Source organism: Talaromyces stipitatus, genomic scaffold, assembly GCF_000003125.1.
Source record: "Talaromyces stipitatus ATCC 10500 scf_1105507295527 genomic scaffold, whole genome shotgun sequence".
Taxonomy (NCBI): domain Eukaryota; kingdom Fungi; phylum Ascomycota; class Eurotiomycetes; order Eurotiales; family Trichocomaceae; genus Talaromyces; species Talaromyces stipitatus.
This window is the reverse complement of record NW_002990114.1, coordinates 1639120-1665294: the sequence shown is the minus strand read 5'-3', so window position 1 is coordinate 1665294 and position 26175 is coordinate 1639120. Positions and strand designations below refer to the sequence as shown.

At 45.8% G+C, this 26175-nt stretch overlaps 10 protein-coding genes and 2 non-coding genes across 12 annotated transcripts, besides 4 other annotated features; 6 read left to right on the top strand and 6 right to left on the bottom strand.

The window, feature by feature from the left end:
• Window positions 1-159: 159 nt before the first annotated feature.
• TSTA_086530 (glucose-inducible SAM-dependent methyltransferase Rrg1, putative) lies at window positions 160-1334 on the top strand (the record flags this gene model as incomplete). Its single annotated transcript, XM_002478338.1, has 3 exons — window positions 160-193; window positions 279-536; window positions 595-1334. The coding sequence occupies 3 exons, from the start codon at window positions 160-162 to the stop codon at window positions 1332-1334; spliced, it is 1032 nt and encodes a 343-aa protein (XP_002478383.1).
• A 38-nt stretch (window positions 1335-1372) lies between these two features.
• Window positions 1373-1434: a microsatellite.
• Window positions 1435-1630: 196 nt separating this feature from the next.
• On the bottom strand, window positions 1631-4429 carry TSTA_086520 (uncharacterized protein; the record flags this gene model as incomplete). Its single annotated transcript, XM_002478337.1, has 4 exons — window positions 1631-1848; window positions 1926-2063; window positions 2152-2536; window positions 2594-4429. The coding sequence occupies 4 exons, from the start codon at window positions 4427-4429 to the stop codon at window positions 1631-1633; spliced, it is 2577 nt and encodes an 858-aa protein (XP_002478382.1).
• Window positions 4430-4804: 375 nt separating this feature from the next.
• TSTA_086510 (uncharacterized protein) lies at window positions 4805-5505 on the top strand (the record flags this gene model as incomplete). The annotated part of the gene is made up of 2 exons (XM_002478336.1): window positions 4805-5005; window positions 5068-5505. 2 exons carry the CDS (start codon window positions 4805-4807, stop codon window positions 5503-5505), a joined length of 639 nt encoding a protein of 212 aa, XP_002478381.1.
• A 39-nt stretch (window positions 5506-5544) lies between these two features.
• Window positions 5545-7791, bottom strand: TSTA_086500 (ATP dependent RNA helicase (Rok1), putative; the record flags this gene model as incomplete). The annotated part of the gene is made up of 1 exon (XM_002478335.1): window positions 5545-7791. One exon carries the CDS (start codon window positions 7789-7791, stop codon window positions 5545-5547), a length of 2247 nt encoding a protein of 748 aa, XP_002478380.1.
• A 1029-nt stretch (window positions 7792-8820) lies between these two features.
• Window positions 8821-9617, bottom strand: TSTA_086490 (uncharacterized protein; the record flags this gene model as incomplete). The annotated part of the gene is made up of 2 exons (XM_002478334.1): window positions 8821-9083; window positions 9281-9617. 2 exons carry the CDS (start codon window positions 9615-9617, stop codon window positions 8821-8823), a joined length of 600 nt encoding a protein of 199 aa, XP_002478379.1.
• Window positions 9618-9763: 146 nt separating this feature from the next.
• On the top strand, window positions 9764-9931 carry TSTA_086480. Its single transcript has one exon. It is a non-coding gene; the product is annotated as a tRNA-Leu (tRNA).
• A 57-nt stretch (window positions 9932-9988) lies between these two features.
• Window positions 9989-10273: a mobile genetic element.
• Window positions 10274-10860: 587 nt separating this feature from the next.
• Window positions 10861-11277: a mobile genetic element.
• Window positions 11278-13011: 1734 nt separating this feature from the next.
• Window positions 13012-13146, top strand: TSTA_086470. Its single transcript has one exon. It is a non-coding gene; the product is annotated as a tRNA-Pro (tRNA).
• A 58-nt stretch (window positions 13147-13204) lies between these two features.
• Window positions 13205-13235: a sequence feature (AT_rich).
• An 840-nt stretch (window positions 13236-14075) lies between these two features.
• Window positions 14076-14852, bottom strand: TSTA_086460 (mitochondrial F1F0-ATP synthase g subunit, putative; the record flags this gene model as incomplete). The annotated part of the gene is made up of 3 exons (XM_002478333.1): window positions 14076-14325; window positions 14384-14468; window positions 14591-14852. The coding sequence occupies 3 exons, from the start codon at window positions 14850-14852 to the stop codon at window positions 14076-14078; spliced, it is 597 nt and encodes a 198-aa protein (XP_002478378.1).
• Window positions 14853-16964: 2112 nt separating this feature from the next.
• Window positions 16965-18137, bottom strand: TSTA_086450 (valacyclovir hydrolase, putative; the record flags this gene model as incomplete). The annotated part of the gene is made up of 2 exons (XM_002478332.1): window positions 16965-17062; window positions 17171-18137. The coding sequence occupies 2 exons, from the start codon at window positions 18135-18137 to the stop codon at window positions 16965-16967; spliced, it is 1065 nt and encodes a 354-aa protein (XP_002478377.1).
• Window positions 18138-18923: 786 nt separating this feature from the next.
• TSTA_086440 (C6 transcription factor, putative) lies at window positions 18924-20383 on the top strand (the record flags this gene model as incomplete). Its single annotated transcript, XM_002478331.1, has 4 exons — window positions 18924-19021; window positions 19086-19128; window positions 19167-19448; window positions 19502-20383. 4 exons carry the CDS (start codon window positions 18924-18926, stop codon window positions 20381-20383), a joined length of 1305 nt encoding a protein of 434 aa, XP_002478376.1.
• A 1541-nt stretch (window positions 20384-21924) lies between these two features.
• Window positions 21925-23339, top strand: TSTA_086430 (extracellular cell wall glucanase Crf1/allergen Asp F9; the record flags this gene model as incomplete). The annotated part of the gene is made up of 3 exons (XM_002478330.1): window positions 21925-22024; window positions 22077-22345; window positions 22404-23339. The coding sequence occupies 3 exons, from the start codon at window positions 21925-21927 to the stop codon at window positions 23337-23339; spliced, it is 1305 nt and encodes a 434-aa protein (XP_002478375.1).
• Window positions 23340-23736: 397 nt separating this feature from the next.
• On the bottom strand, window positions 23737-25124 carry TSTA_086420 (uncharacterized protein; the record flags this gene model as incomplete). Its single annotated transcript, XM_002478329.1, has 5 exons — window positions 23737-24087; window positions 24139-24668; window positions 24738-24908; window positions 24968-25010; window positions 25062-25124. 5 exons carry the CDS (start codon window positions 25122-25124, stop codon window positions 23737-23739), a joined length of 1158 nt encoding a protein of 385 aa, XP_002478374.1.
• Window positions 25125-26175: the final 1051 nt, after the last annotated feature.

The window sequence follows — 26175 nt, the reverse complement described above, 5'->3', positions numbered from 1 at the left end:
GCAACTTTTTTTTCTCCATCAGCCCAACCCGCGGCTATCTTTGTCTTCCGACAAGATAAGGGCGGATCTTTTGTTCCTATCACTAGACTTCACAATCGTCCTGCATGACTTTAAGCCATCGGGCTGTATCTTGCCCTTTGCTGGAGTCTATTCACCAAGATGATCACCGCTGATGAAGATGAGCCTCTTCACGGTATGAGGATTGACCCTTACCCCTCATTTGCTCCATCTCGTGGGTATGCGGTATAAATAGGCTGATATAAAAGTCACGTCGATAGTCCTCGATCTGCCGCAATTATATACGAAGCCAACAGCCATAGAAATTCTAAAAGCACTTGATCATTTAGCTATCCAGCCAAAGAGCTTTGGGTTTGGCGCGCGTGATGTGGCTAGGCGAAAAATTAATTCTTCCGGTGTTACCGAGTACCTTACGACCATTGTATCCAGTTCTCTGGCCTGGTTAGACTCTGATGACTTGCGAGAACAAATATGGGATGTTGCTGCCGCAAGGCTAAGTGAGCGCGCAGGCCGAACAGGTGAGTTTCGGGAACGATGACTGCTGCGCGCGCCAAAGTACTTACATATTGGTTATAGCTATGCCTGCTTTGACAAGACTGTTCCATATTCCCACTTCATCCGGAGAAGAACTAGCTCTCACATTACACGAACCCTCGCTCACTTCGGACAATCTTGGGATGAAAACTTGGCTATCATCATATTTACTCTCACGTCGTTTGGATTCAATATTTGAGTCAGTACCCGAGCTTGTACGGTCAGAATCATCAACATCATCAACAAGCACCAGACTCAGAGCTTTGGAGTTGGGGTCAGGAACAGGACTCGTCGGTTTATCTTTTGCTGCCCTGCGAGAAGCGTCCGCTTCAATTCACCTGACCGACTTGCCCGCCATTGTTCCCAACCTAACGCAGAATGTCGAATTGAATTTCGATCTACTACAAAAGACCAATGCGGAAGTTACAACAGGGATTCTGGATTGGTCTATTCATCCAACCCCGAACCCAACGAAAGACGAGCTTTACGATGTCATTCTCGCCGCTGATCCACTATATTCTCCTGATCATCCTAAGTGGCTCGTTCAAACAATCAACACATGGATAAGCAAAGGACTCGATGCGCGTGTAGTAGTTGAGTTGCCACTACGAGACGCATATGCACCCCAAGTCGATGAATTTAGGCAAAGGATGCAGGACATCGGTCTAGCCATTGTCGAACAGGGTAATGAAACAGGCTATGATGACTGGGAAGATGCTGATGGGCAGTCGATGGAAGTTCATTGTTGGTGGTCAGTTTGGGGATGGAGCGAGAAGTTTTGATTATTCTTCACGATTTATGATGATTCCGATATACATTAATTAGATAGACTAGACTAGACTAGGGCCCTAGACTAGGGCCCTAGACTAGGGCCCTAGACTACCACTTCATAGATTCAATAAATATTTTGGAAAGAGCGCACACCTAGGTACGATTCCGGGCAATAGATTGGGTATATTAGACAAAACATCAATAGACCTAGGTAGCATAAAACGCATCGCTCCTAGCGCGTATATAAAAATCACGAGTCCTCATTCGAACTATAATTCGACTTGCTCGGAGTCGGAATACATGACTATCACTTGCGAGAATGAAGCCAAGGCTTCAAAGCCCCTGAACATTCCCGATCCCACTCTCTCCGTCTTGAAGTCTCTTCCTTCAACTGGTCACTCATGATCTTTCTTCGAGAATTACCCATCAACAGACGATTCCAGAACTTGAAAGCGAAGTCCGTATCCCAAGCATCGCGGAAGCAGGTTTCGGCGATTATATCTCTTTGTGTGCCCGGAGGCGGCTCTTTTTCCCACCTTGTTAATAATGCGACTTTTGAGAAGGAGGGAAAAGGAGGGGAAGGAGGAGTGGATGGAACGTACTAATCGTGACGCCCTCGAAATCATCTGGCGGTGGTTCGCCCATTGTGCACGCCCAAAGTATAGGCGTCTCGTGATTCATGACTCGGAGCATTGATGGATTGAGGAATTTACATATTTCTCGAGTTTCACTTGGGGTCACTATTGGTATTATGTCAAAAACAGATAAAATAAGCAAAGACTCTCGGGGTTAGTTTGCTCAACCTACATTCATGTTCCCGACTCTTACAAAAATCCTGAGGATTCAGGACGAAATGACAAGACTGTCCGTCCTGCGATGTATCTGGGGAGAAAGTCGCTTGAGTAACCCAGATCTGCAACCCCCTCCACTGTTTCCGAAGCTTGTCGTCCGTCCAGCTTCCGTATATGTACCCAAGTATAGGAATAGGAGTCCCATCTGTAGCTACTAATTCCGGCTGTTGCTCCATTGATGAGTCACATGGATGAAGAATGAACCGTTTCCAATCGTACCATTCAGCAGAGACCAGATTGAAGCCCTGAGACACGGCACTGGTTTCATCTACCGCAGCCACGTCGCCGGGTGTGCTGTTGAAGAATCCAGGGATATGTTCTTTGCATTCTGAGATGTCAAGAACTTTGTAGCGAGGTGGATTCTATATCGTCGTAGAGTCAGCTTTTGGTCAAGTATACAAGAAGTCATACAAACGTACGTCGAGTTCCTCATGAGGGGAAAGTTTCTCTTTCTCATCCACGAACTTCAGTGACCCCGTTTCTCGATCGTACAAGAATTTCTCAATTTCGCCCTTCTCAGAGTTCACCAGAGCACCCCCAACGCTTGGCCAAGTTTCCCATAATGCCAAATAGTCGACATAACCACCATGCAAAGGCCGGAGGGTATACTTGTTTTCATCTTTGCGCATCCATTCGTCGAGTTGCTGATTATTTGATCCCTTGCGGTAATATTCATATGTTCTTCCCTTTCGGTATTCCTGCGAAGTCTTGAAATGACCGTAAGCGATGTACGGAAGTTCAAGAATCATGCTCTCCTTTCTATCAGAATTCTCGACTTCTTGTACTACCCGAGGCTCATAGCCTCCCTCCAGACCTGGAGACCATTCAATGGATTTGAAATTGTGAACATCACCATTCGGCAACCATTCAAAGACAAAATGCCATTTTCTGCTCTTTTCCTCATCCGAAGGTTTGACCAACTGTAGCGAGATTTCATCGAAAGGGAAAATCACCAGTTCCAAACTGCTGTATGCCAGGTCATAGCAGCCATCAAATTCTCCAAGCGATTGAATTGGGAGCAATAACCGATGGTCCATGCTTCCCAATCTCGGACCGAACGGCCTCCAGTTGTCCTGGTAGATCTGCGAGCTTGAGTCTTTTATACTTCTCCAGAGTAGTTTTCTGGCCTCCAACTCTTTGCCGTTTTTCATGTATGTGTTGGCCACGGCGGGGACAACTCTGTGTTTCAGTAAGTCAGAGAGCGCTTCACGTTCGGAAGTTTTTAGCGAGCTAGAAAGTTCAATTTTTTCTGCATGGTTTAGGAACTTTTCGTACAGATCTAGCACTACCTGTTCCTTGTTACCCTTTGTATTCGAAAAATAGTATCGTATCATGTTGTCCGGGGCCATGTCCAGCCAGAATTTCCCTAGCTGCTCTGTGCAGTGCCAGGTAATGGCATGGAACTCTCCATAAAGCGCCCTTGACATTTCAATAGCGTTAGCCATCATTTCCCTTCTATCGTATTGATCGAGATGCCTTGCCAATGCCAGACGTAAGTTGATTGTACTTCCGTTCTCTTTTCCAGCTTTCAATAACTTGTCACTTGTCCTTTTGTTGTGCATTCCGAAATTCAATACTCTTCGAGACAGGTAAATCAATCTTCCATCGGTCCACGAACCAAACAGATCATCTATACCTCCGTCTCTAGCATTCGGCACTATCACACCAATACTCGTAATTAACTGATCAATATCCGAATCCGGGAGACCCAACATGCTTGTCACGGCATGTTCGAGAGGATCCTTGTTTGATGTATGAATAGGGACGAATTTCGGATATGCCTCAAAAAAGCACCAAAGCACATGGCCCACAAAGTACCGTACGAGAGCCTCCCGCCAGCCTGAATGTTCAGACCAGACCATTCTATGAGTGGCAACGTATTCACCCGCAATATCAATGATATGCTTAGTCGATTTCTTCTCCTTGCGCAATGCCATGATCTTCTCCGCAGCAACCAGAAAGGTCTCAAACCTGTCCCTTTTCACCTCCGCGAGTGCGTGATAATTAAACGGACACAGGTATTGTTTCTCCCATAACCAGACGACCATATGGCGACGTTTTGATGGGAAAAGTGATACGGTTGCGGCTAGAGACTTGGTTAGTCCCCCATATCGACGATACTGACCATTAGTCAAGTCGAGTGTTCCAAAGTCAGGAATGATATGTTTCTCGTCTTCATCATCTGATTCTACTTTTTTAATGGAGGCAACCTTAGAGGTTTCTTCGCTCTTAGAAAAGAGACCACAAGAAAGCATTATACTTCAAACTCTCAGGGAATTTCAATTCATCACATCAAGAATCAGCAGACTGAAGGATTTCGGATGTGAGCGAAGTGTCGAGAAATATGGGAGGCTGAGCTATGCATTAGTTCCTGCGATATAATTGGTGTACCTTGGCGCTATTTTTCAGACAGCACGTGACTTTGCGCCGCATGTCTTGGCATGTTAAAATCTCATTTTATGACATCAGCGGGGATCTACATAGCTTTACTTTTATATCCAGATTATTGTATACTCGCGACATATGCAGAACAGACCTCTTCCTGGTGGTGCATCATCCAATTCGATATAGCGGCTTGATCAATACATTCAAAAAGCAGCAAAGCAAAAGGGCAAAAAGAAACAGCAACCATGGTCATAGGCCTACTCGCCATAACGGCCATCCCCACCGTCACGGGCGTCGCATTTGGCGTCAGCGAACAACGCAAAGCAAACAGTCGAATGCAAGACGAGAAAAGAATGGCCAAGTTTTACATGAAAGTTTACTGTGAAGGAGATTCAGAGAAATCGCGCAGTTTGAATGGACGGAGAGCGGTGTTGCGGGATACTAAGGTACGTCAATTCAATATGTGTTCATTCTACTGTTATCATTCTGACTTCTGTGGTTACGATAGGTATATCTTGACCATGCAGATCCCAATATTCGGAAAATACCATCACATACAGTCGCCGCATTCTTTATCGCATACCCCGATGATGATAATAAGCGCGGAGACGGTCTCGTCAGTACGATATCTGATAATCCGCCCATGCTGAATTGGATATATGTGGATAAGGATACATTAGAACTGAAATATGGGAATCGGACGCAGAGTATAAAACACATCGTCGGTCATTGGGGTTGGACGGAGGATGAGTCGGGTGTTCTATTGAACAATAAAGAGTTGTGGGCTGCTGTTGAAGAAGAGGAGGATGTCTGGGCGTTATATTATGACAAAAATGAGGATGGATTAGAAGGTGTCGTCGATCCCAGTAAGACAGTGGTTGAGATTAGTATAGATAGAGATCTGGTCGTCAAACCGGGTGAGAATGCAGATGCTAGTAAAACTTGACATATTTCCATTATGATCTAGATGGCGCGCTTTGCTCCCCTAATCATCCAACCCGTTCCACTCATCTCCACTATCCACAGTAGCCTTAGCTGAAGAAGACTGTTGAATCCTGTTGCGACTTGCAGAAATAGCACCCTTCCTCTTATTCTCCATTCGACGATCGTATCCACTCTTCGTGCTGATACGTGCTTGCCCAGTCTGCTTAATGTCATGCTTGAACTTAGCAGAGGCCGCACGAGCCTTGACACCATGTCTTTTCAGATCTTGTCTATCTTTCTTGCTGAGGTCCGGAAGTGAATCAAGGAGCCACTTTTGCACTGTTTGTTCCTTGCCCTGCAGTTTCTCACTGGCGTGGATGAGGTTGGCGATACTCTTAACGTATGGGATGTCTTCCTTCGTGTAATATGTCACTGCCACACCTCCTTCACGCCCAGCCCGACCTGTCCGTCCTACTCGGTGAACGTACCCAGCACTTGATGTTGGAATGTCGTAATTGACAACACCATTGATACCGCGGAAATCAACACCACGTGCCAATAAGTCGGTCGTTATGATAATCCAAATTTCGCCTTTGCGGAAATCTTTCATAATTTCGGATCTGCGTGTCTCAGATAGATCGGAGTGTAGAACAGCAATTCGAGATGAACCACCTGCTTCAATCGGGATATCGTAGAGTAACTCTGAATGTAATGCGACGGCTCGAGTAATAGTCTGCGTGAAAACGAGGAATGGTGGACGAAGTCGAACTTCATTAGGAGCGATAGCAGCAGTAGGGTGAAGTAATTGGCGCAATCCAAGCAATTTCCCTTGCTCAGTAGCAGCATAAATGAGTTTGTGTTGAATATTTGGCACGGCTGTGTCTTTTAGGCCAATGACCAGGCGCAATAGAGGTCTCTTCTTCGCGTTGAGCGACTCATGGCGTGATTCAAGTATAGACTTCGTGAGCTCTTCAATACTAGATCCCATAGTGGCGGAGTAGAAAGATATTCCAAGATCAGGGTTGTTGCATGAAGTCCAGATCGCAAGTGTTTGTTCGCGGAATAATGGATCGAGTAACACATCCGCCTCGTCCAATACAAGATGCCGCACCGAGGGAAGCGATTCCGTCTCTTCTGTGTCTTTCACAGTCAAAGCATTAACCAAGGCAAGTGGCGTGGTGACGAGGATGTCACTCTTCGTCAGGTTGCCCGACTTTTTGCTGCCGTTTGGCTTAGCCGACTTGTCACCATCTTCCTCCTGGTCAGACTCGAATTCCGAGCCTGAATCAGATGAATCCTCCTCTTCTTCATCCTTCTCGGCGTGAGCAACAACCTGCATCCCTTTCCTCATTGCTGTAATTTTCACTCCTGTTCCAATCGCCAGTTTGCGCCCCTCGTTGACAATCTGACCTACCAGCTCTTTTGTAGGTGCAACAACGATCGATGTGATCTCGCGCTGTCCAAAGTTCTCCCGATGATATTTCACAGTTTTATTGATCAAAGGGATGAGGAACGCAAGTGTCTTTCCGCTACCAGTCGGAGCCACAGCCAACAAATCCGGTTCATGACCATCCCTCATAGGTGTCTTGGAAAATGACGTATTCCCGAGAAGAAGAGGTAAGCTGCCCATTTGCACTTCAGTTGGCACCGTAAATCCCTGTTCAGCGATATTCTCTGCCAATTTTCTAGATATTTGATATTTCTTTCTCAAATCTTGAAACGTAGTCAAAGGTTCCGGATACACTTGTCGTGCCTCTTTTTGTTTCTTTTTGCTGAGGGAAGCTATTTCCTTACTTATTTTCCGTTTCTTTTGCTTTTTGGTTTTGGCGTCTTCATCGTGGTCGTCAGTCTTCTCCGCAAGAATTTCTTCTAGATCTCTCAAGTCGACAACTTTGATCTTATGAGTTTTCAAAATCGACCGTCGCTCAGACTCATCCATAGTGACGCCTTGAACTTCATGTTCCGAATCCGAACCCTCTTGGGTGTCGTCTGTTTTTGCAGGTGCATCTTTCTTGGAATTTTTGCTCTTTTTAGATTCTTTTCCTGCCGGCGCGGTGGCAGTTCCTGAGGTCGAATGGGACCCACCGAACAAGAGTCGTTGCGTAGCTTCAAATTCATCATTCCTTTCCTCGGCTGCCTGCTTAGTAGCAACTTCATTCTGCCTTTTTCTTTTCCTGTTGGACTGAACATCTGCAGTACCAAAGAGTTGCGGATTCGCCGCTTTACCGGCGGAAGGCAATGGGCTACTTGTAGTCGAAGTGGAAGGTTTCAACTTTGTTGACCTGGTCAACAACTTGAATGCATCCATCTTGTTGTCTCAATATCCCGAAAAAAGGGTTTAGAGCTCAAGAACTCATCAAAATCATCTGCACCATAAGGAAATGGCGGCTAATCCGACTTCTTGAATGTTTGATGAAGATGTATGCGGAAAGAAAAAAAATGTTCGGCCGCTAAATGTATATCGATCAACCAATCAGAAGTTGAGAATTTGGAGATTATTTTATCACATATCGAAACTCGTAAGGCATACACTTCGTTAGCCTATCAGGGCCTAAATGGACCTATGAGCGTGCTCAGCTTATAATTAAGCTTGCTAATGCAGTAAAAGAGGTTCATGTAAGTAGGGTTAGGGTTTATTCCGACCCTAACAGCCTAGATAAGACTTAGTTTAACTAGTTTTCAAATGCTAAACAATAAGGTAATTAATTAGAACACAGAAGAAGTCGGGAGGCCTATCACTGGGAATCATATGATAGTAGGCTCGTATATAGTAGATAATCCATTTAGCTACTATCTTGAATAGACGGTCAAGCACATACGAAGTCACTAATCAAAAATTCAAATATAAGATTTCAACAACCTCTATGAAGTAAAGTAGCGTTTTATAAGTTACAGACTTACAATATACACGGTTGTACCTGATGAGACTCAAATAAAAATTCATCACAGGAGATAATTCTAGGCCGCAGTTAGTATCCGCTGCTGGCATAGCAAAATAACCTAGATGATACCAGGCGAGCTAGATAGCTTTAGTACCGCTATAGTAAGGCACAGCTCCCTATGTACAAGATTAATTATTCATTAATCTCTTTGTTCTTCCGATTTCCATGAGACGTTCGGTACCTGCCTCGAGTCCCTTTTCATGATATGCTCTCGACAATTGTAAGACTGCCATCAGTGAAGGCCCCCGGTGCTCGATTTTTTCTATTTTTGGATCCTTGTTCCATGAATAGAGGAACCGTCGGGGCTCATTTGCGATATCTATTTCCTCCCAAGCCATCCCTGAAAGCCAGTCAAAAAGCGAACTATATATGTATGTTAATTTCCATCCATCTTTCTATCCATAAGAGTCCTCTTCAAATATTTCCCCATTTTTCAGTTTGCCTTTAATCTTGATAGCCAGACGGGAAGATGGGTCAGTTTTCAAGGCTTTTCGGGCATAAGCTTCTGGATGGCGTGTAGGGCTCAGTTCAATTTTGACATATATTCCTGCTTCAACGTCCACATTCTCTGTTCCGATTTGAAAGCGAATTGCCGGAGTAAAGGCCTCGACGAGAAGAACACACCTTTTTACTCTACCCGGATACCAATGGCCTTGTGCTAGAAATTCTTTGCGGATTATATCGCGGTCTTAGCCATGCCTCGATGGTTGCTTCCTGACTTCTGTGATCTTTGCTGCTAGCCTTGTTCCCACTTCTGTCGATGGCCTTGCCTCCCCTTCTGTCGCTGTGGTTCCTGTAAACGCTACTCCGGTCACTTCAGACGATCATTCTGTTCACTATCCAGTTGACACGTACCATACATTTGCACAAAGCTACCAGCATGCCCAACCTTTTGCCTAAGTCGCTGCTCAGGAAGAGCTACATCATCTCCGTCAAGATAATGGCGTGGCTCTGTTTGAATTGAATGAATCGTATCAAGATTCAAGCAACTCTCTTCAATCGTCATTTCTTCGTCTTGACCTCTGTCGTCATCGTTGTCTGTGGAAACATCTTCTAGGGTTTGATGGAGAGGAACAAGCTCATGCTCAGTAATACCATTGATCATATGAAAACATTGTTCCACTTGTTCCATCAAGAGGCAGTTGCAATGACGTTCCAATAGACGTGCCTGTACTTCCAGTAAATCGTGCATAGAGTCTCTTGCTTCCAGCTATCATTTCTTGGAGTAAGGGTGGATTTCTTCTTTCTTGTTGACGGGGTCACCGACAAATATCATGCTTGTTGAACATTCAATTACAAAAAATCATCTGTACAAGATCTTAAACCACTTAACAAGCAGGCAAGATGGCCGAGTGGTCTAAGGTACGTTGGATCGAGATGTATTGTGTGGTACTCTGGCTAATCAGATGGATACAGGCGCCGTGTTTAGGTCTTCGCTCTGTGTGAGCGTGGGTTTGAATGTTTCCGCGGTCTTCACGGGCGTGGGTTCGAATCCCACTCTTGTCATAAATATTTTTCTTTTTACCCTTGCTATGGCCCGTCGCAGCGCCTTACCCACCCCGGCTCAACGGAATCTATTTTTGCTTGCAGTAGCCTAAGCACAACCTCTAGATCATAAGGATAGATGCCTGCATTCCGAATGCCTGTCTTAATTGTACGCCGTGTAAAGGCCTATAAGCGCACAATATAAAAACCCTTGTTGAAAGTCACATTATCATAAGATTGGCCTCCAAGGGTGGTCTAACAGTTCACCGCTTTCCCATCAAAATACTTGTATTATTAAAAAGGCGCGCGATCTAATAGCTATAAGATATGAGTTGTATGAGGTAGAAACGAAAAACATATAATCCAATGTGTTACGGGCTAGTCCCGTCTAATGCTCACGCTCACTATAAGGGCATATTCGAATACAACAGTCGAGGAATTGCCAGTTCAAATGAGCGCCACAGTTATCCATAAGAAGTCGATATCCCTTATTCTCTTCTTCCTCTAATTGTCAAAATGCATAAGCTATTCAGCAACAAGCTCGTCAGATATATATCCATTTAGGAATATTACAAGAACGTAATCATCCTCTATATCACGATACCACTCTTCACATGGGCCTTGCCAGCGAGTCTAATTAACAGAGGAATTACTTTTCCAATTACGTCTATACACTCAATAATTTATAATTGATTCCCGGCTACCTACACTATCAATGACCTCATTACACTCATACAGTAATTACTGCCTCTTTTTTTCCCTTTCCGAGCCGGAATCCAGTTTCGTCGAATTTGAAAATGTTTGACAGCGTAATTTTTTAGGCATCGATTTCAATTCTTAGACGATCGAATCAGGTTTGTAAGACACCGAGATCTCAAGCGTTAGATCTATTCAGGTCTAATGGCTTTTGTACGATTCGTGCGTAATCAATACCTAGGCCCTCGAAAAGCTATCTTTCGTACAATGCTGTAGTCTTGAAGAATAGGAAGAAGAGTAGCAAACTGCTCTACTCCAGATTGATTCGCAACCATACGAAGGCAAATTAGGGCTTCTGATAATTTCCCTTGATCTCGTCCAACAAAGTGGCACAAATTCCAAAAGAAGCTTGTTTGGAGATGTTTAAATATCAAGTGAAAGATGAATACTTGACTCTGTTGATTGAAGGGTTTTCCATATAAAACCATTTTGACCTTCATATGATCGATCAATATTCTTCGCAATTTCAGAGTGTGCCGTTGTAATGAAGTTGTCTACCCTGGGTTCGGTAATCGACAAAAAGCATGAAACTCAGGCCATTCAACAATATTAAATGGGAGATTTTGCGCAATAATTAATAAAACAAGTGCCTCGTTAATCATGTCCTTATCTAGGACTTTTCGAAGAACTTGAGTATCGATCTCTTGTGTTTAACCTGGTATTGCTCGGAGATACAATTGTTGCAACTGATCCAGTGTTGTAGATTGAATGGACCTAATGTAGGTTGAATATCAATCCCATGTTTTTTCCGAAGATGTGATGGCATTCATTCTCTATCCTAAGAGGTAACTAGTCGAACAAAAACTAAGCATGAGGGAAAAAAGGAAAAAAGCACGCTCAGCCGCGGGCAGAGATCACTTTTGTATGTGTGCGTACGACTCTCGTCGGAGCCTAATCGGGAAATTGTGAAGAAAAAGAGATATCCCGATTTGGAACTCCCTAGGGCTTAGGGCTCCGACAAGGAGCCAACGCGATACAGCTGCCAGGCCCGTCACAAAGATGATCACGAAAATTTCTACTGTAGGATTCACACTACTTGCAGTAGAAAAGACGGTTCTTTCCTTGACGCTCTGGTTCTCCCTCTCGAGGAGTACGAGTATGCGACCATGTCTCATGGGCCGATAGTTTCCTAACACTTCTTGGCCTTGATATAGTTGCGTCTTAGGTGAATGGAACTGACAGAAGAGATGGGTCTGTTTCAGGGCCCATAATCTTAAATCGAGTACCACGTACTATGTAGTCAATCAATATTCCCTTATCAACTGTCAACATTTATTGACGACAACACTGCGTATGACTGAGGCACATTTATAATAAGGGCGCCCACGTACGAACCCTAGCCAGCTCACAAGCGCGTCGCTCTGTATAGGCTCTAGGGTAAGTGGTTTCCGCAGGTCGAAAAATATCAATCCCTACCCATTCAGGGTAAAAACCCGTACACAAGTCATGCCGCCATGTGACTGATTCCCAGGGTCCCGGTGCTTCTTCGCATCCTGATTGGCATTCGATAAGCTTCTTCACTAAGCCTATTTAGATACTAAAGTCCCCGCGGGGGTGAGAGCATTGTCACTTTGCCCTAGCCCTAACCGCGAACCTTTCTCTGCATTAGTTAGTATGTTGCATTGTAAGCTGAGTGTTACGGGCCAGTCCCGCCTTATAAATTGCTATAGATTCATTCTTGAGTAGATAACGTACATGAGGAAAAGAAGGAAAGAAAAGAGAACGAACAGCTTTCACTCAAGCTGTTCCGACTCGGTTAGCTCAAACACGGGATTGGGGAACGGATTTCGGGTGTTGGGGAACGTGGACACGGCGGCTTAGTCATAAGCGAAAATTGATTTAACGTACTACACGGGTCATTCGGCCACACGGGTCATTCGGTCACCCGCAAGTCCCATACAAAATGACCTTCTTTAACATCTTGATTTCTCAACGGATTCATATATAAACCATATCTTAGACTTTACGCATGATTCGCTATATGAATCCTTATCAGAAATATCAATTTGGAAGTGCGCCTCTTCTATAAGTCTTGAGATACTAGAAACTAGCCAAGTTATTAATGTAAATTCAATGACAGAGGGTTCTTAATATTTTTAGAGTTTTTAAATCCAGATATATATTATGATACCTATATTATAAGACATATTCAACTTTTAGATACGGTTTATATATAAATCTGTTGAGAAATCAAGCTGTTAAAGAAGGTCATTTTGTATGGGACTTGCGGGTGACCGAATGACCTGTGTAGTACGTTATTACTTGGCACATTTTTCTTCATAGCAAGGGGATTCATCCATAGATTAAGTGCTCATTGGCTATATAGTGGTCCCACAACAACAACAGGCAAGATGGCCGAGTGGTCTAAGGTATGCTAGGTTGGGAATTTGTTATGTAGTATTCTGGCTAATTACTGGGATACAGGCGCTGTGTTCAGGTCGCAGTCCGAAAGGGCGTGGGTTCGAATCCCACTCTTGTCATTTTTGTTTTTGTCCCTAGTTATAGGGATAGGGTTATGACTGCGAGTTATCTGGTTCGTTATTTATTTTTTTTTTTTTTGATATTTTTAGGGTTATATGTAAGCGTTAGCCATATACCTATGTGTAACAGTTGGATAGGACGCGAAGGCTGTGACGGCGTAATGAGGCGATTAGTATACTGCCGGGCGGTGAAGGTATTGGCGGGAACCATCACGGTTACCGTATTAGGAACCGACGCACACGGGATAGTATTATACGGGGGATTGGGCGAATATCTACTCTGTATAGGCTGTACACTAGCAGCTTGTAAGTTGTCAGAAGAATCAGCACATCACAACCAATAATAAACTGTCAGACTTACCCAAAGCGGTTAGCCCAAGAATATGCATGTCACGGGATCACCCAGAACCAGGAACTAATCAGCGATTAGATATATTGTATCGCCGATACAATATATATAATCAACGATACAACAGGAAGTATCACGGATAAGATATGTTGTATCAAGGATACATTGATGGATGGATATATAAGGACGCTCATTTGCCATGTATTTAGTTTTTCTCTACTGTCTTTAATTAACTGTGATTACTTGAGTTAAAAACAAGACTTAATAATATATCTAATATCATCATAGAAAGCCTTTGGATTTGACAGACTATACGGTACGCTACAGCTACAGCTGAGCGGATCACTAGTGATGACCTTCTCGGGTAACCTTAAAAATGGTAACGTAGAGCACATCTATAATGACCAACCTACAACATTAAATGACAGAATGCAGCTAATATTCCATCGTCTATCATACAATAGTACAAAGCGCTGCCATATAAATCAAAGGACAAAGGAAATAGAGCAATGGTAGAGGAATGCGATGATGCGAGAAAAATGGGTTGCAAATATTCTAAAAAGGTTTGTTTTCTCTTTCTCTAATGACCATGTGCGTGCTCAGGCTCTCCCTGGTATCCAACAATATGACGACGGCCAATGATTTCGCCAACAGTGAAGAATCCGATAACCTCTGCTGCTGTAACACCGACAAAAGCCCATTCCTTGGTGCTGAGGTTTCGTGCGCGGCCGATCAGGTTCTGGGGGGAGAACTTGAGGTTCTTGATTGTGGAAGGGTTGCGGAAAGCGTTGATCAGAGGTTGGAAGTATGATTGGAAGGTAGCGAGGTTACTAAATAGACTGTCAGGTGCTGGAAGAATCAATCGTTCGTTGCAGTCCGGATACTTACGGAGGAGCCATCTTCTGGCCGTGGAAGACAATCTTTCCAAGTTCGAGACCAACGCGGGCGTAGTAAACGGTAGGAGGAATCATGCCTGGGTTTATAGTTAGCTTATCATGTCTACTATGACCAGAAAATGGTCTGATTCCAATTGGCTCTCGAAATGCGAGACCAGGTATAGCAGATACTGCACATGCGTGAAGAGAATAAACTTACGCTCAACGAATGTAACAGTCTTGCCGACAGGGCCACCGACCTTTCGCAAGGCATTGCTGACATTCTGGGCGGCGCCGGCAATTGCTGGACCAGCGCTAGACGAGACCTTGGAGAGGCCTTCTGAAGCCTTGGACTTGGCCTGTTCACTTGCTTGCTTGGCTTTGTTGGCCGCCTCGGAGGTGGATGAGTTATGTCTGATGGCGGTTCTGCGGATGAGGAACCGTGATTGCCGGAGGGCGGCGCGAGTTGCCACGGGAGACATCTTGTCCTTATTATAACCGACGGGAGGATTGAATCGACGGCGAGATCTTCAATAGATCAATGAAGGTCTGGGAGGATAAGACAAGGTCCAATGGACTGAGGGTGTGGTGATGTAGCGACCTGTGGTGTCGGTACCTGAGATTGAATAATCCAATCCGGCTCGGAAAATCTAGGGAAAAACTTGACCGTCAGATCACGTGATGTGCCTACCTTTTTGAGGGCGTCATTGAAGACGATGCGCAATTCCTTAGAACACAATCTCGCTAATTCATTGGTTTGAATCATTTGCTAAGATGAAGCCGGGCGTATGCGTCTCTGACATGGATTTCAAAGGGAGTCTTCAGGGCGAAGCTAAGCAGGAGCTTCCTCTGCTTCTAGATCTGCCTCAGTGCCTCACGAGTCACAACACGTCTTGACTTCCTCCCTAAGCTCTTTTTTCACTGGCCTCGTTACAACTATCTGCTGCTTAACTACTCTGTTCGTTATGAGGTACTGGAATCCACTTTGTTTTGATGGCAAATCGAAAGCAGGGTTGAACGAAAAATGTCCGTCGATCAATGTTCCCCTGAGGACCTAGTCGCTCGCTTCTCATGCAGAGGTTATGACTCTTTGAGTAAACAAATCAGCATTGCTCAACCCGCCAAAATCTCAAGACTCCAGCGCTCTGTAACTACCTCATCGGCCAGCTCCTTCGAAAATCTGCCACTCCAGCTTTTACACTCAATCTGCGCCTCCTTGGACTCTCAATCCTTAGAGACTTTTACGCACCTCACTTCGATGCAAAACCATCGTGGAATCGTTCCCAGCTTACCGGGATTTCATGCAATATGTACCGGGTGTTCTGGACGCCCTTGGCCTGTCGAGGATTATTAGTGTGTTTTCCTCCGCTTTGCTTCATGCATCTCGTGTGGGCAGTACGGGCCTTACTTGCTTTTGTCAACATGCGAGCGAGCCTGCCCTGTCTACCTGACGAGAAATCACGTCCTTTGGATCATTCCAGACACCATGGCCGAAAAGTGTTTCGAGCTTACCCACCAACAGCTCAGTACTATACCTTTCATGCATAAGGCATCAAAATACATATCGCCTTATCGACAGCAACGTTTTTACAGCGCCAAGAGTGTAAAACAACTGGCCATCAAGGTTCATAGATCGGAGACAGAAGTTATAGGACTTGGCTCCGCCCTACCACCTCCGAATTCCTCAGATCGGGCCATGAAAGAGTATCATCTCTTTAGATGGCTGCTGTATGCATAATTCAAGCCGTTCAAGTCTAGCCCATTGTTTTACCCGACGTACCCAGGTATGCCCAAGGATGAACGGTCCGGTATGGGAGCGATCAAATTTCCATCACTTTCTTCACAGAAATGTCTTCGGACCGAACTACAGTGTCGTGGATGTGACTTGCTCTGGCAACACAGATTCCACCGTGCATTTACAACATTTTGGGTCCCTTTCAACCTCGACCAGGAATATGTGTTGGAGGAAATGAAGCTTCGGGTCAGAACGATGCCTGAATTTCTGAAACATAATTAGACATGCCGTGGAGTTAAAGTGCTGATGAAGAAGGATAAAGCTCCAAGGACAATTCATTGATGTGACAGCTGGGGTCGGAGGCAGTTGTACGTCACATGGAAATGACGGCGATTGCTACAACTGTCCACTATTCAATATCTCATAAAGTGTGCCTTTTTTTTTCCACTGCCTTTTATCTACACACCGTTATTTCGTTCAGGTGACCAAGAATCGCAACCTTATCAGTAGGAACTCCCAAAGACGATGTTGAGCCTTTACCCACAAGCGAATGCGACATGGCCAAGTGTACGTTTTCCAACAATCATCTGATACTTGCCTCTTGTTCTAATCAAAACAACAGGTCTAAGGTGCAGGTCTTGGGTCGATTCGCCAGTTCTTTGGTGATGGAGAAATCTGTATCTTCGGATGCTCGAGTTCAACAATCGTGTCGATTCCGTGACTCCCTTTTTTCCTCTTCAGGTTGTCATATTGGTCGTTTTGTTTTCTTTTCTCCTGTCTTTTCACGTCTTCCCCCTTTTTGTCCCTGTTATTGCTCAGTGCCGGGTTCTTTATTTCCTGTCTCTTCTTTACTCCAATTTCAAGTCATGGGCAGCAAATTTCTGAGATGACGTGTACAGCTGTACCCTCGAAGGCTATCAGCAGCAGCTGTCCAACGTTTGAGAAATGCGAGAAGTGCTATACCAACATGAGAGCACGATATTTCGCCGCTGCTTAGCATTTTTGATATCCATGTGAAAATCCAAGACAGTACCCAACATATTCTACTCGTAATATATTAAAGACCCTTCCAAAACTTCTCAATAACATCTGCAACCTCCGACACCTTCTCTCTAACTACGACATGCCCTGTCTGCGGAATAACAACAACATCCTTGAATCCAACAGCCTGCAAATCCTCCTTCCTACTCCAATCATCCGTTCCCCCCACAATACTTATATTCTTGATTCCCATCTTTGCCGCCGCGGCAAGATCAGCATGCTTATCCAACACTCCACCATCCCTAAAAATTGCTACTACACTCGCCATATGTCCCTTGTGATTCTTTATTTCCCAATCCCGAACCGCCTCTGCGACGACTTCACCTCTTGCAATTCTCTTTTTCCAGTCAGCGGGGACAATCAATTCCCCTCCTTCCAACGTCTTCAGAATCCATGCCTGCACTTTTTCCTCATCTACCCCTTGCTCTCCGCGTAGGTATGATTGCCCCGCCTCATCAAAGGACTCCGTACGAATCAACCCCGCAGGCGCAACGAGGGCCAAAGAAGAGACTCGATGCGGATACGCAGTCGCAAAGGTTCCTATCGTTGATCCACCAAAGGAGTAACCCACAAGATGCACATTTTCCCATTTCAGATGCGTGATGAGAGAGTCCAGAAGAAAATGGAAGATAGAGGGTGTGTGCGCTACCAGCGGTGTATCGGTAAGTCCATGACCCCAAAGGTCGAGAAGGACTATGTGAGCATTTGGTAGTCGTGACGAGAGCGCTTTTGCCAATGGTTGGAGTCCGATAGCTGAAGTTTGGATGCCGTGGAGAAGAATTACCCGGAGAGTTGGGTTTGATGTGTTTGCTGAAGTAGGAGGTAGTTCATAATATGCCGCTCCGCCGATTGGGGTTTGTAGATATGATGCTGGTGGTAGTAGCTGGCCAAACGTAGAGACAAAGTCAGCTTCAGATGGTGCCTGGATTGATTGTGGGTTGTCGTTGGTCTTTGATGATCCTGGACGGGGAAGGACAATGATATTTGGCATTTTGACTGTACTTGAGTTGTTAGTGGGATATATCTTAAAGCGACTTTTTGAACTTATATGCTGACAAGGTTTTTCTATATATTTAAGGCGGAATCGGTTACCGAACGACCTATATTCTTCCCTAGCGCTTACACAGGATAGATATCATATGGCCTAACACGTGAACATCCCAGTACGCAGTTGCAATAAAATCTTCAAAAATTCAGCTTATTAAGCGGTTCGGTTAACTAACTTGTTACCGATCACGATACGATGATAGAGCTCGTGATATCCCGGTGATTCCATTGGTTGATATAAACTCTAAACCTTAATCTACTATGTACTAGTAAATGCAGACAGTCCATGTGATTGGCTCTAATCAGCTGTCGGTTTAAGTAGCCAATCAACAAGCGATAAATACGCATGTCTTGGCATTACTACCGTTTACAGACTAGCATCTCGGGGCTTATCGTATTAGACCCACTCTGAGCCTCAGTTCTAAGATGCATTCTGATTGGATAGGCGCATTCTACTGCTGCTTCTGCCTCATGACGTTGTTCATTTTCTTCTTCAATAACATCGAAACCCTTTTGACGATGTGAGCTTGAGGAAGCGAAAAGAAATACCAGAGGAGAATGATATCACAGCGCTACTCGGATAACTTCAATCACAACAATCACGTACAATTCCAACATGTAATCCGCATCAGAAACACTACAACTGGGACAGTACAACCTCACGCTCAGCCGTCGCATTCTTATAATCAGTCATCATACTACTCTTCTACCTCCCCGTTAACTTCATCAGATGACAGACCGAACGAAGGGACTAAAGCGACATACTCGCGCCGAAGTCATCGCAAGTCTCGATATGGATGTCGGAATTGTAAGAATAGAAGACTCAAGGTACTTTCCCGCAAAAAAATATTCAAGTAAATGGTTATTGATTAGTCTTACCTGGTATGAACAGTGCGACGAGTCAAAACCAGAATGCATCCGCTGTCTCAAACACGGTATACAATGCGATTATCTATTCTCTCAACCTCAACAGACGAAATCCCAATCCAAGATTCCAACGCCGCCGTATTCGGAACTCAGCAGGAGCAGCATCATGTCACCGGACACGACGGGTGGTAATATGTCTCTTGTCACAGTTGAACGAACAATTACACAGCTCATTGGCATCCACGGAAGTCCAAAGTCCATAGATGGATCGACTCAACTCACCAATCTCGGTTTTCTGAATCATTTCGTTACTGAAAGTACAGAATCGGTGCTCAATCCAAAAATAAAAACAATTATGAAAACGGGATTAATTAGGAGTGCTTTTACGGTGGGTTTATCTCTACCCTGAGGATTCTGGATAACTTCTGATTTTGTGGATAGAGTGCGCATTTGATGCACACGATCTTAGCGGCGGCATGTCTTCACCTCAATCGTATGCAGCCAGGAAATAAAAATCGGGAGTTCCTCGAGGTATTTCATTGGCAACGTGCCGTGCAACTGTATCAAACAGAACTGGCGTGCACCAATACTAATAATGTCAGCGTGGACAACACGGATTCCTTGATCGGAAGCTGTTTACTGTTAGCTCTCAACCAATTCTGTCCAGCTGATTTCAAACCCGAGCATTCCTGGGTCTTCACGTCCAACCCAGCGGACCTGAATTGGCTCGCTTTACAAGGTGGTCTACGATGCATCCTAGGAATCACTCAGCCGGTCCTTAGCGCCAGTATCTGGGGATCTGCTTTTCAAGATGCTGATGATCGGCTGAGAGGGTTCAAAGAGGAGCAATCAGGTCGTGCTGGTTTACGAGACGAATTAGCTAATCTGTGCGAGATCGACGATCGCGCGACATCGGAGAACAACCCGTACCACTGGTCGGTACAGTTGCTGAGCAGAATGATGACTCTCAAGCCGTACAATAGGCCGGAAAACTTTGAGATCTTTGTTACCTGGATGGGTCAAATACTGCCGGAATTCATCACGCTTCTGCGAGACAAAGACGAGCGTGCGCTGTTGGTATTGAGTTGGTGGATGGCGCTCATGTGTGCCGTTTCACCGTTTCAGGTCTGGATATACGGCAGAATTGTACCAGAGTGCAAAGCGATTTGCGAATATCTCGAAACAACCAGCACGGACCCAGATATATTGAGACTGATACGGTGGCCGGCGATGGCTTGTGGATACCATGACTGCAATCCGGCTGCGATCGTGGATGTGACTTTCGACTCGTCGGGATGTTTCTCAAGATGCGAGTCCTGCTAAAGGTTAGCGTAGATTATCGATAAGTTAATATTGACTTCACTATGACTTAGAGGACAGGGGTGTAGCGACCGAAACACTGGCGTGCTGTACGTAAAATAATAGATCAAGCCAACAATAAGAGGACTCAGCCGTGCACATCGCATCCACCCCATCGCCCATATGAGCACGATTTGCAGTCAATCGCCAACATCCGGGTCGAGCATGACATATCCTGATCGATTGAGTCGATGAATCGTCGAACAGAAAGATCTGCGCTTGCTGACAGGGCAACCGAGGCGAGCCGGCAGCCGTTTGCGCAAGAGCATACGTACTCGATGATGATCAGACCCATGTGAAAGTGGAATTATGGAAAACACAATTCTCAATAAACAAGATGAAACAGAAGTACCAGCCACGCATCATCCATGGAAAACAGATATCTCCATGGCTGGACGAGTGAGGTGCAACAGTAACCCGACTAAAAGACCAGGAACGGTCATCATGTCATATATTGTCCGGGTGACGGCACTGATTGGCGGGCTGAAGACAGAGACGCGTGGACCCCACGGGCAGCGTAGCGTCGGCGAGCTTGGACTTACTCGGTGAGCTAAGAGCCTAAGACTGACTAAGATTCCTGATAACAATGCAAAGCAACATCAGTTGAGTGAGACATGGATCACATGATACACTAGACTCGAGACATGGCGCAGACGGTAGTATCAGAGTCAGACAGGTGGGAGGAAGTGCCCATGTAAGGGACAGTGATTGGTGTGACATGAAACGGATAGAGATTTCGAATCGGTGATGCAGCAAGAAGTCTCCCAGGAATAGGATGGAGAGTCGACTTGGATCATGGATGGAGGACGAAAGGGTGGTTTCCCTGACAATAATGGCACCTCAGGCAGCAAGTGGCCATTGCTCAAAATAGAAAACAGTTTAGCCGGATCGGTGGATACCGGCTGCCCAGGCCCAATCAGGGATGGTGACTCGCCTAAAAGAGGCTGACGGAGGCTGGAGTGCCCCACCGGAACCAGCCCCTTATTGATGTGTCTCGCATGCTGATTGGCTGCAATTACAAACCATACGATGGGCCAGCCACCATTTCATCACCATTGGCTGCAGCAGTACCCACCCTTTGCCGAATGCGGGAAGAGGCCATCTTCTGTGTCTCAAACAAGTCAAAGTTTTTGAGCTTAGCCGGAGTTCAAAATACAATAGGACGACGCCTCGTTGCTCGTCTAAGACAATATAAACGAGACACGATATTCTCCGTCTATTGTCAGTGGCCCTTATCGCTGCCAGTGGAGACTCCGGGGTGACTGTCCGCCATTATATAAGAACTGACCTCAGCCCGGTCACTGCTTCATTGTTGGAATACTTCCTCATTCACCCCTCAATACGTAATCCTCAACCTGAGTCACCTTCACCTCTTCCTTGCCTACTCGGAACAGTACAAAGAGGACCGGCCTGCCCTGCCTGCCGCGCAGATTTATTTTTCTACAAATAAACAACATATTATACACTCACTGAATTGTCTACATTGCAAAGCAACACAACACACAATGCATTCTTTCCTCTCGAACTCTGCGGCTCTGCTGCTTGCCGCAGCTATGCCCTTGGCATCCGCTCAGACGTATACTACCTGCAACCCTCTCACCTCCAGTAAGTCGATGCCCTTGTTGAGGTCGAATCATCATCTAACAACGAATAATAGCTTGTCCTTCCGACCCTGGTATGCCCGCTTCTGTGATCACCGACTTCAGTGCCGGCGCTTCCGGTGACTGGGACGTCGCAGCTGGCTCAATCAGCTACAGCGGTAATGGTGCCGGGTTCACTGTCGCCAAACAGGGTGATGCCCCCACCATCCAAACCAAGGATTACTTCTTCTTCGGTACCGTCGAAGTGACACTGAAGGCCGCTCCTGGTGTTGGTATTGTCAGCAGTATCGTTCTAGAATCCGACGACTTGGACGAGGTCGACTGGGTACGTGTCTTTCCTCGGCAGTTCGAAATAGTTGATACTAATGCAACTCGGAATATAGGAAGCCCTAGGCGGTGATACCACCCAGATCGAGACCAACTACTTTGGCAAGGGCTACACTGGTAGCTACAACCGTGCCACCTATGTCGGTGTCAGCTCGCCACAAACCACTTTCCACACCTACACTGTCAACTGGCAACGTGACAGCATCCAGTGGTTGATAGACGGAAGTGTCGTTCGTACCTTGTCTGCTGCTGAGGCTGGCGACTACTTCCCTCAGACCCCCATGCGTCTCCGTATTGGTATCTGGGCTGGTGGTGACCCCAGCAACGCTCCTGGAACTATTCAGTGGGCTGGTGGTCAGACGGATTACTCTGCTGGACCTTACACCATGTATTTGAAGTCTGTCAAGATTACAAACGCCAACCCCGGTGGCTCTTACAGCTACGGCGACAACAGCGGCTCGGCTGGCAGCATCAAGATTGACGGGGCCGCTGCTCCCGCCGCCGGCACTACTACCTCTGTTGCTCCTACTTCCACTCACACTTCTGTAGCTTCTGCTTCCTCTTCCACCTCTTCCACCTCTTCCACCCAGACCTCCACCAGCCCAGCCTCCAGCGCCGGCACCACCACGGGCACCACCACGGGCGCCGAGTCCACCACGGGCGCCGAGTCCACCACTGCACCTTCAAGCACTACTGGCTCCACCAAGTCCACTGCTCCATCGAGCACCTTTTCTTCTATTTCTTCCAGCAACCCCAGTGCCGTCACCAACCCCATTTCCGGAATTACCTCCAGCAACTCGACTCTTCCTGGAAGCAACTCGACCATTCCTCACACTGGCGGTAACTCCACTACCACTGGCCGCACTGGCACTCCCACTCCTACACCTTTCCCTGCTCCTCCCAGATCCAACGGTGGCGCTCAAACCAGCATGACTGGTTCTGTGGTTGCTCTTTACTGCTTCCTCTTCGCCATTGTTGCATATGTCTTGTAAATTCCTTGAGAGTTTGCACATACAATTTTTATCTGTACATTCAAAACACATACATCATGATCATGGCGCAATGAGCATTGATTCATGCCGATCAGCCGAATATTATTCCACAATCATGTCGACGCTTTTACTTATGAGTTGACACGTCTGATACGTTCTATACAAAATGGTGCGATTATGCGTGTACGCCTTTTTAATACCATGCTTTTTGGGTGGGATCTTGGAGTTTTTTGATTTTCAACATTAGCGCTTCACATCCATGGATGATTCTCCGTGGTTTATACCTAGATAGTGTTAGATAGACACAGACTAATATATATATCTCTTGACAATTGAAATCGAGTAGTTCGCAACCTGTAAATCCCCCCTACAGCCGTAGTATGGAAAAACACTAAGACTACGCCTTTACATCAATAGCCACAGGCCCCCTCGGCCCGACACTCCCAGCAATATTAGCCTGATGCATCGTCCTCGGCCCCATTTTGGCCGGATAATCAATCGCAGAATGAAACAACCCATAATTATCCCATATAAGCATATCCCCTTCCTCCACAGGAGCCAACAGGATGTATTCCGGTCTTAAGATCCGGTTCTGAATCCCCAAAATGAAACGTCGGATTTCTTCTACGTCTTCGATGATTTGCGGGGTTTCGGAGCTGCTGCTGCGAAGGAAGAGGCGTCGGGCACAGATGCCGTGGACTTGGAACGCTTTTTCACCTGTTAGGGGGTTTACCCATACCATTGGATACTATTTTCATTAGTATCTTCTTCTCCATTGGAAGGACGTGAGATAGAGAACCTTCTTCACAGACGCAGGATCAAATTCTCCCAACTCTTCAATCGACAACCGTTCTCCTCCAGCCGCAAGACCTAACCCATTACTATTCCCCTTACAATGCTGAATCCACTTATACGGATACGGTGCATACTCAACCCAACTATGATCCACCAGCTTTTTCTCCTCTGGTGTTAAAAGACCGTAAAGCTGCGAGGTACTGAAAAACGCCGTCCTTCCAGGTGGACATTTCATACTCATCCCCGACCCATCAGCCCATTCAATCGTAAGATCGGCCCCGCGAGGAAGTTTTAGGCATCGTAGGGACGTGAACCAGGCCGGATCACGCTCATACAGCGGCGCATCGATATGCCATCTTTGGAAACGGGTGATACCATTCTCGAAATCGGTTGCAGAGGGTGGGGTGGCGTGGAAATCATTGCTTAGTCCGCGTTCGACGGTGTGGTTTTTGATGCCGTAGTGATCTGGGCCTTGGAAGCCTTTGCCTATTAGACGCACGTTTTCGGCTCCGGGGATGCCGACGACTTCTCTTCCTTGCTACGTATCGCTCTTATTAGTCTGAGACATATACACGTATAAGGGGGAACGTACTGCTAACAGACCCCCCTTTGCGCGGAATTTGTCAATGCTTCCGTGACTGTGACCATCCTTGGCTTTTGGGTCAAGCCTAGTAATTAATTCCCATTGCTTCTTTGGGTCGAGATTTGATTGGTCTTTTATAATGACAACTTTATGTCTCCATACAGCGGCTTTGAGACGGTCGAGGTCGTCGTCTGTATCCTGTTAGCTGCCTTCCCCTTTCTTGCGCTATCAAGGTATGAAGGAGAACTACCAGAGACATCATTCAAGTCAACTCCCGTAACGAATGCGCCGAACTGCTCAAATTAGTTTTTAACATGATAATACAGGTGTTATGGACGGCTTACATTGTACTTGTCTTCTGCTTTCCGTGGTATGGCGGTTATATGGAAAGAGGTTGTTTCATCCATTCTGGGCAGTGATCACTTCGTCTAATGATGGGGATCTGATTATAAGATTCATGGTCTGATCTTCATGTAGATGATTCGCTTATATATCTTAGTTGACCCGAAATTTTGCTTTCCCCGCGTTATCTCAAGCCCCTCGGCCGTCTGCGGCCGAGTTCTGTTCCGTTGTATAGCTGTATCTATAAACAGAATATGGCCTATCAAGGGCATCATATTTCTCGTTCTGTATAATAGTAAGAAGACTTAAGTGAAATATTCTTCTTCATCATTTGGTTGTCTCTTTGCTGATAAGTTCTGATAGGTCATGGGTATGCCCGAGAGAAAAGCGGAATTCGCCGTGGTGACTAATGTTGACAGATATAGGGTGATAACTGGTGAATTTTCTCCTGGTGTGTTACGTATCCTCAGAATAACTTCTGGTGTCTAAGCCTTGATATATTCGGAGAAGTGCGATGTTTACCCCAACAAAGCAACTGAAGAACGTTCGTGAGAATGTGCCTTGCGGCTTTTCGTTTGCAATACTCGTTGTATCTTGCTTGCACCATCCAAGCCTTTGTAACCTGTAGCAGCCTCAAAATTGCTTTGAGGCCACCTAACTATTCTCGGGTGGCATAGAATATAGGCATCAGAATGCAAATCTTAGCCATTGTACATTGACAAGCCAATGCATTTAGAATACTTAAGGATAAGTTTCAAGCAAAACAAGCAGATACAGCAAGCAGGTAATAACCAACACACCACGAAGAAGAGGCCTATAAATCATCAGGAATTCCCTTATTTCCGTCGACACGATTTTCTCCATCCCTGGCCACCAGGCCTGAAGGTGGGCGATAGATTACGATTTGCCAGATTACCAGCCTGATCCCAACGAGTAAGCGAGGTGCCAGAAATCGTCGCTGGATACCAACCACTAGCCGAGGTACCTCCAACAGGCAAAATCCCAGAAGCTGTCGCTGGATTCTCACCAGTAACTGGATTATCGCCTGTAGGCAGCTTGGAGTTTTTGACCCTGGAAGGCCCGGACGTCCTCCCCAGGAAGAACGAGGGTACACCA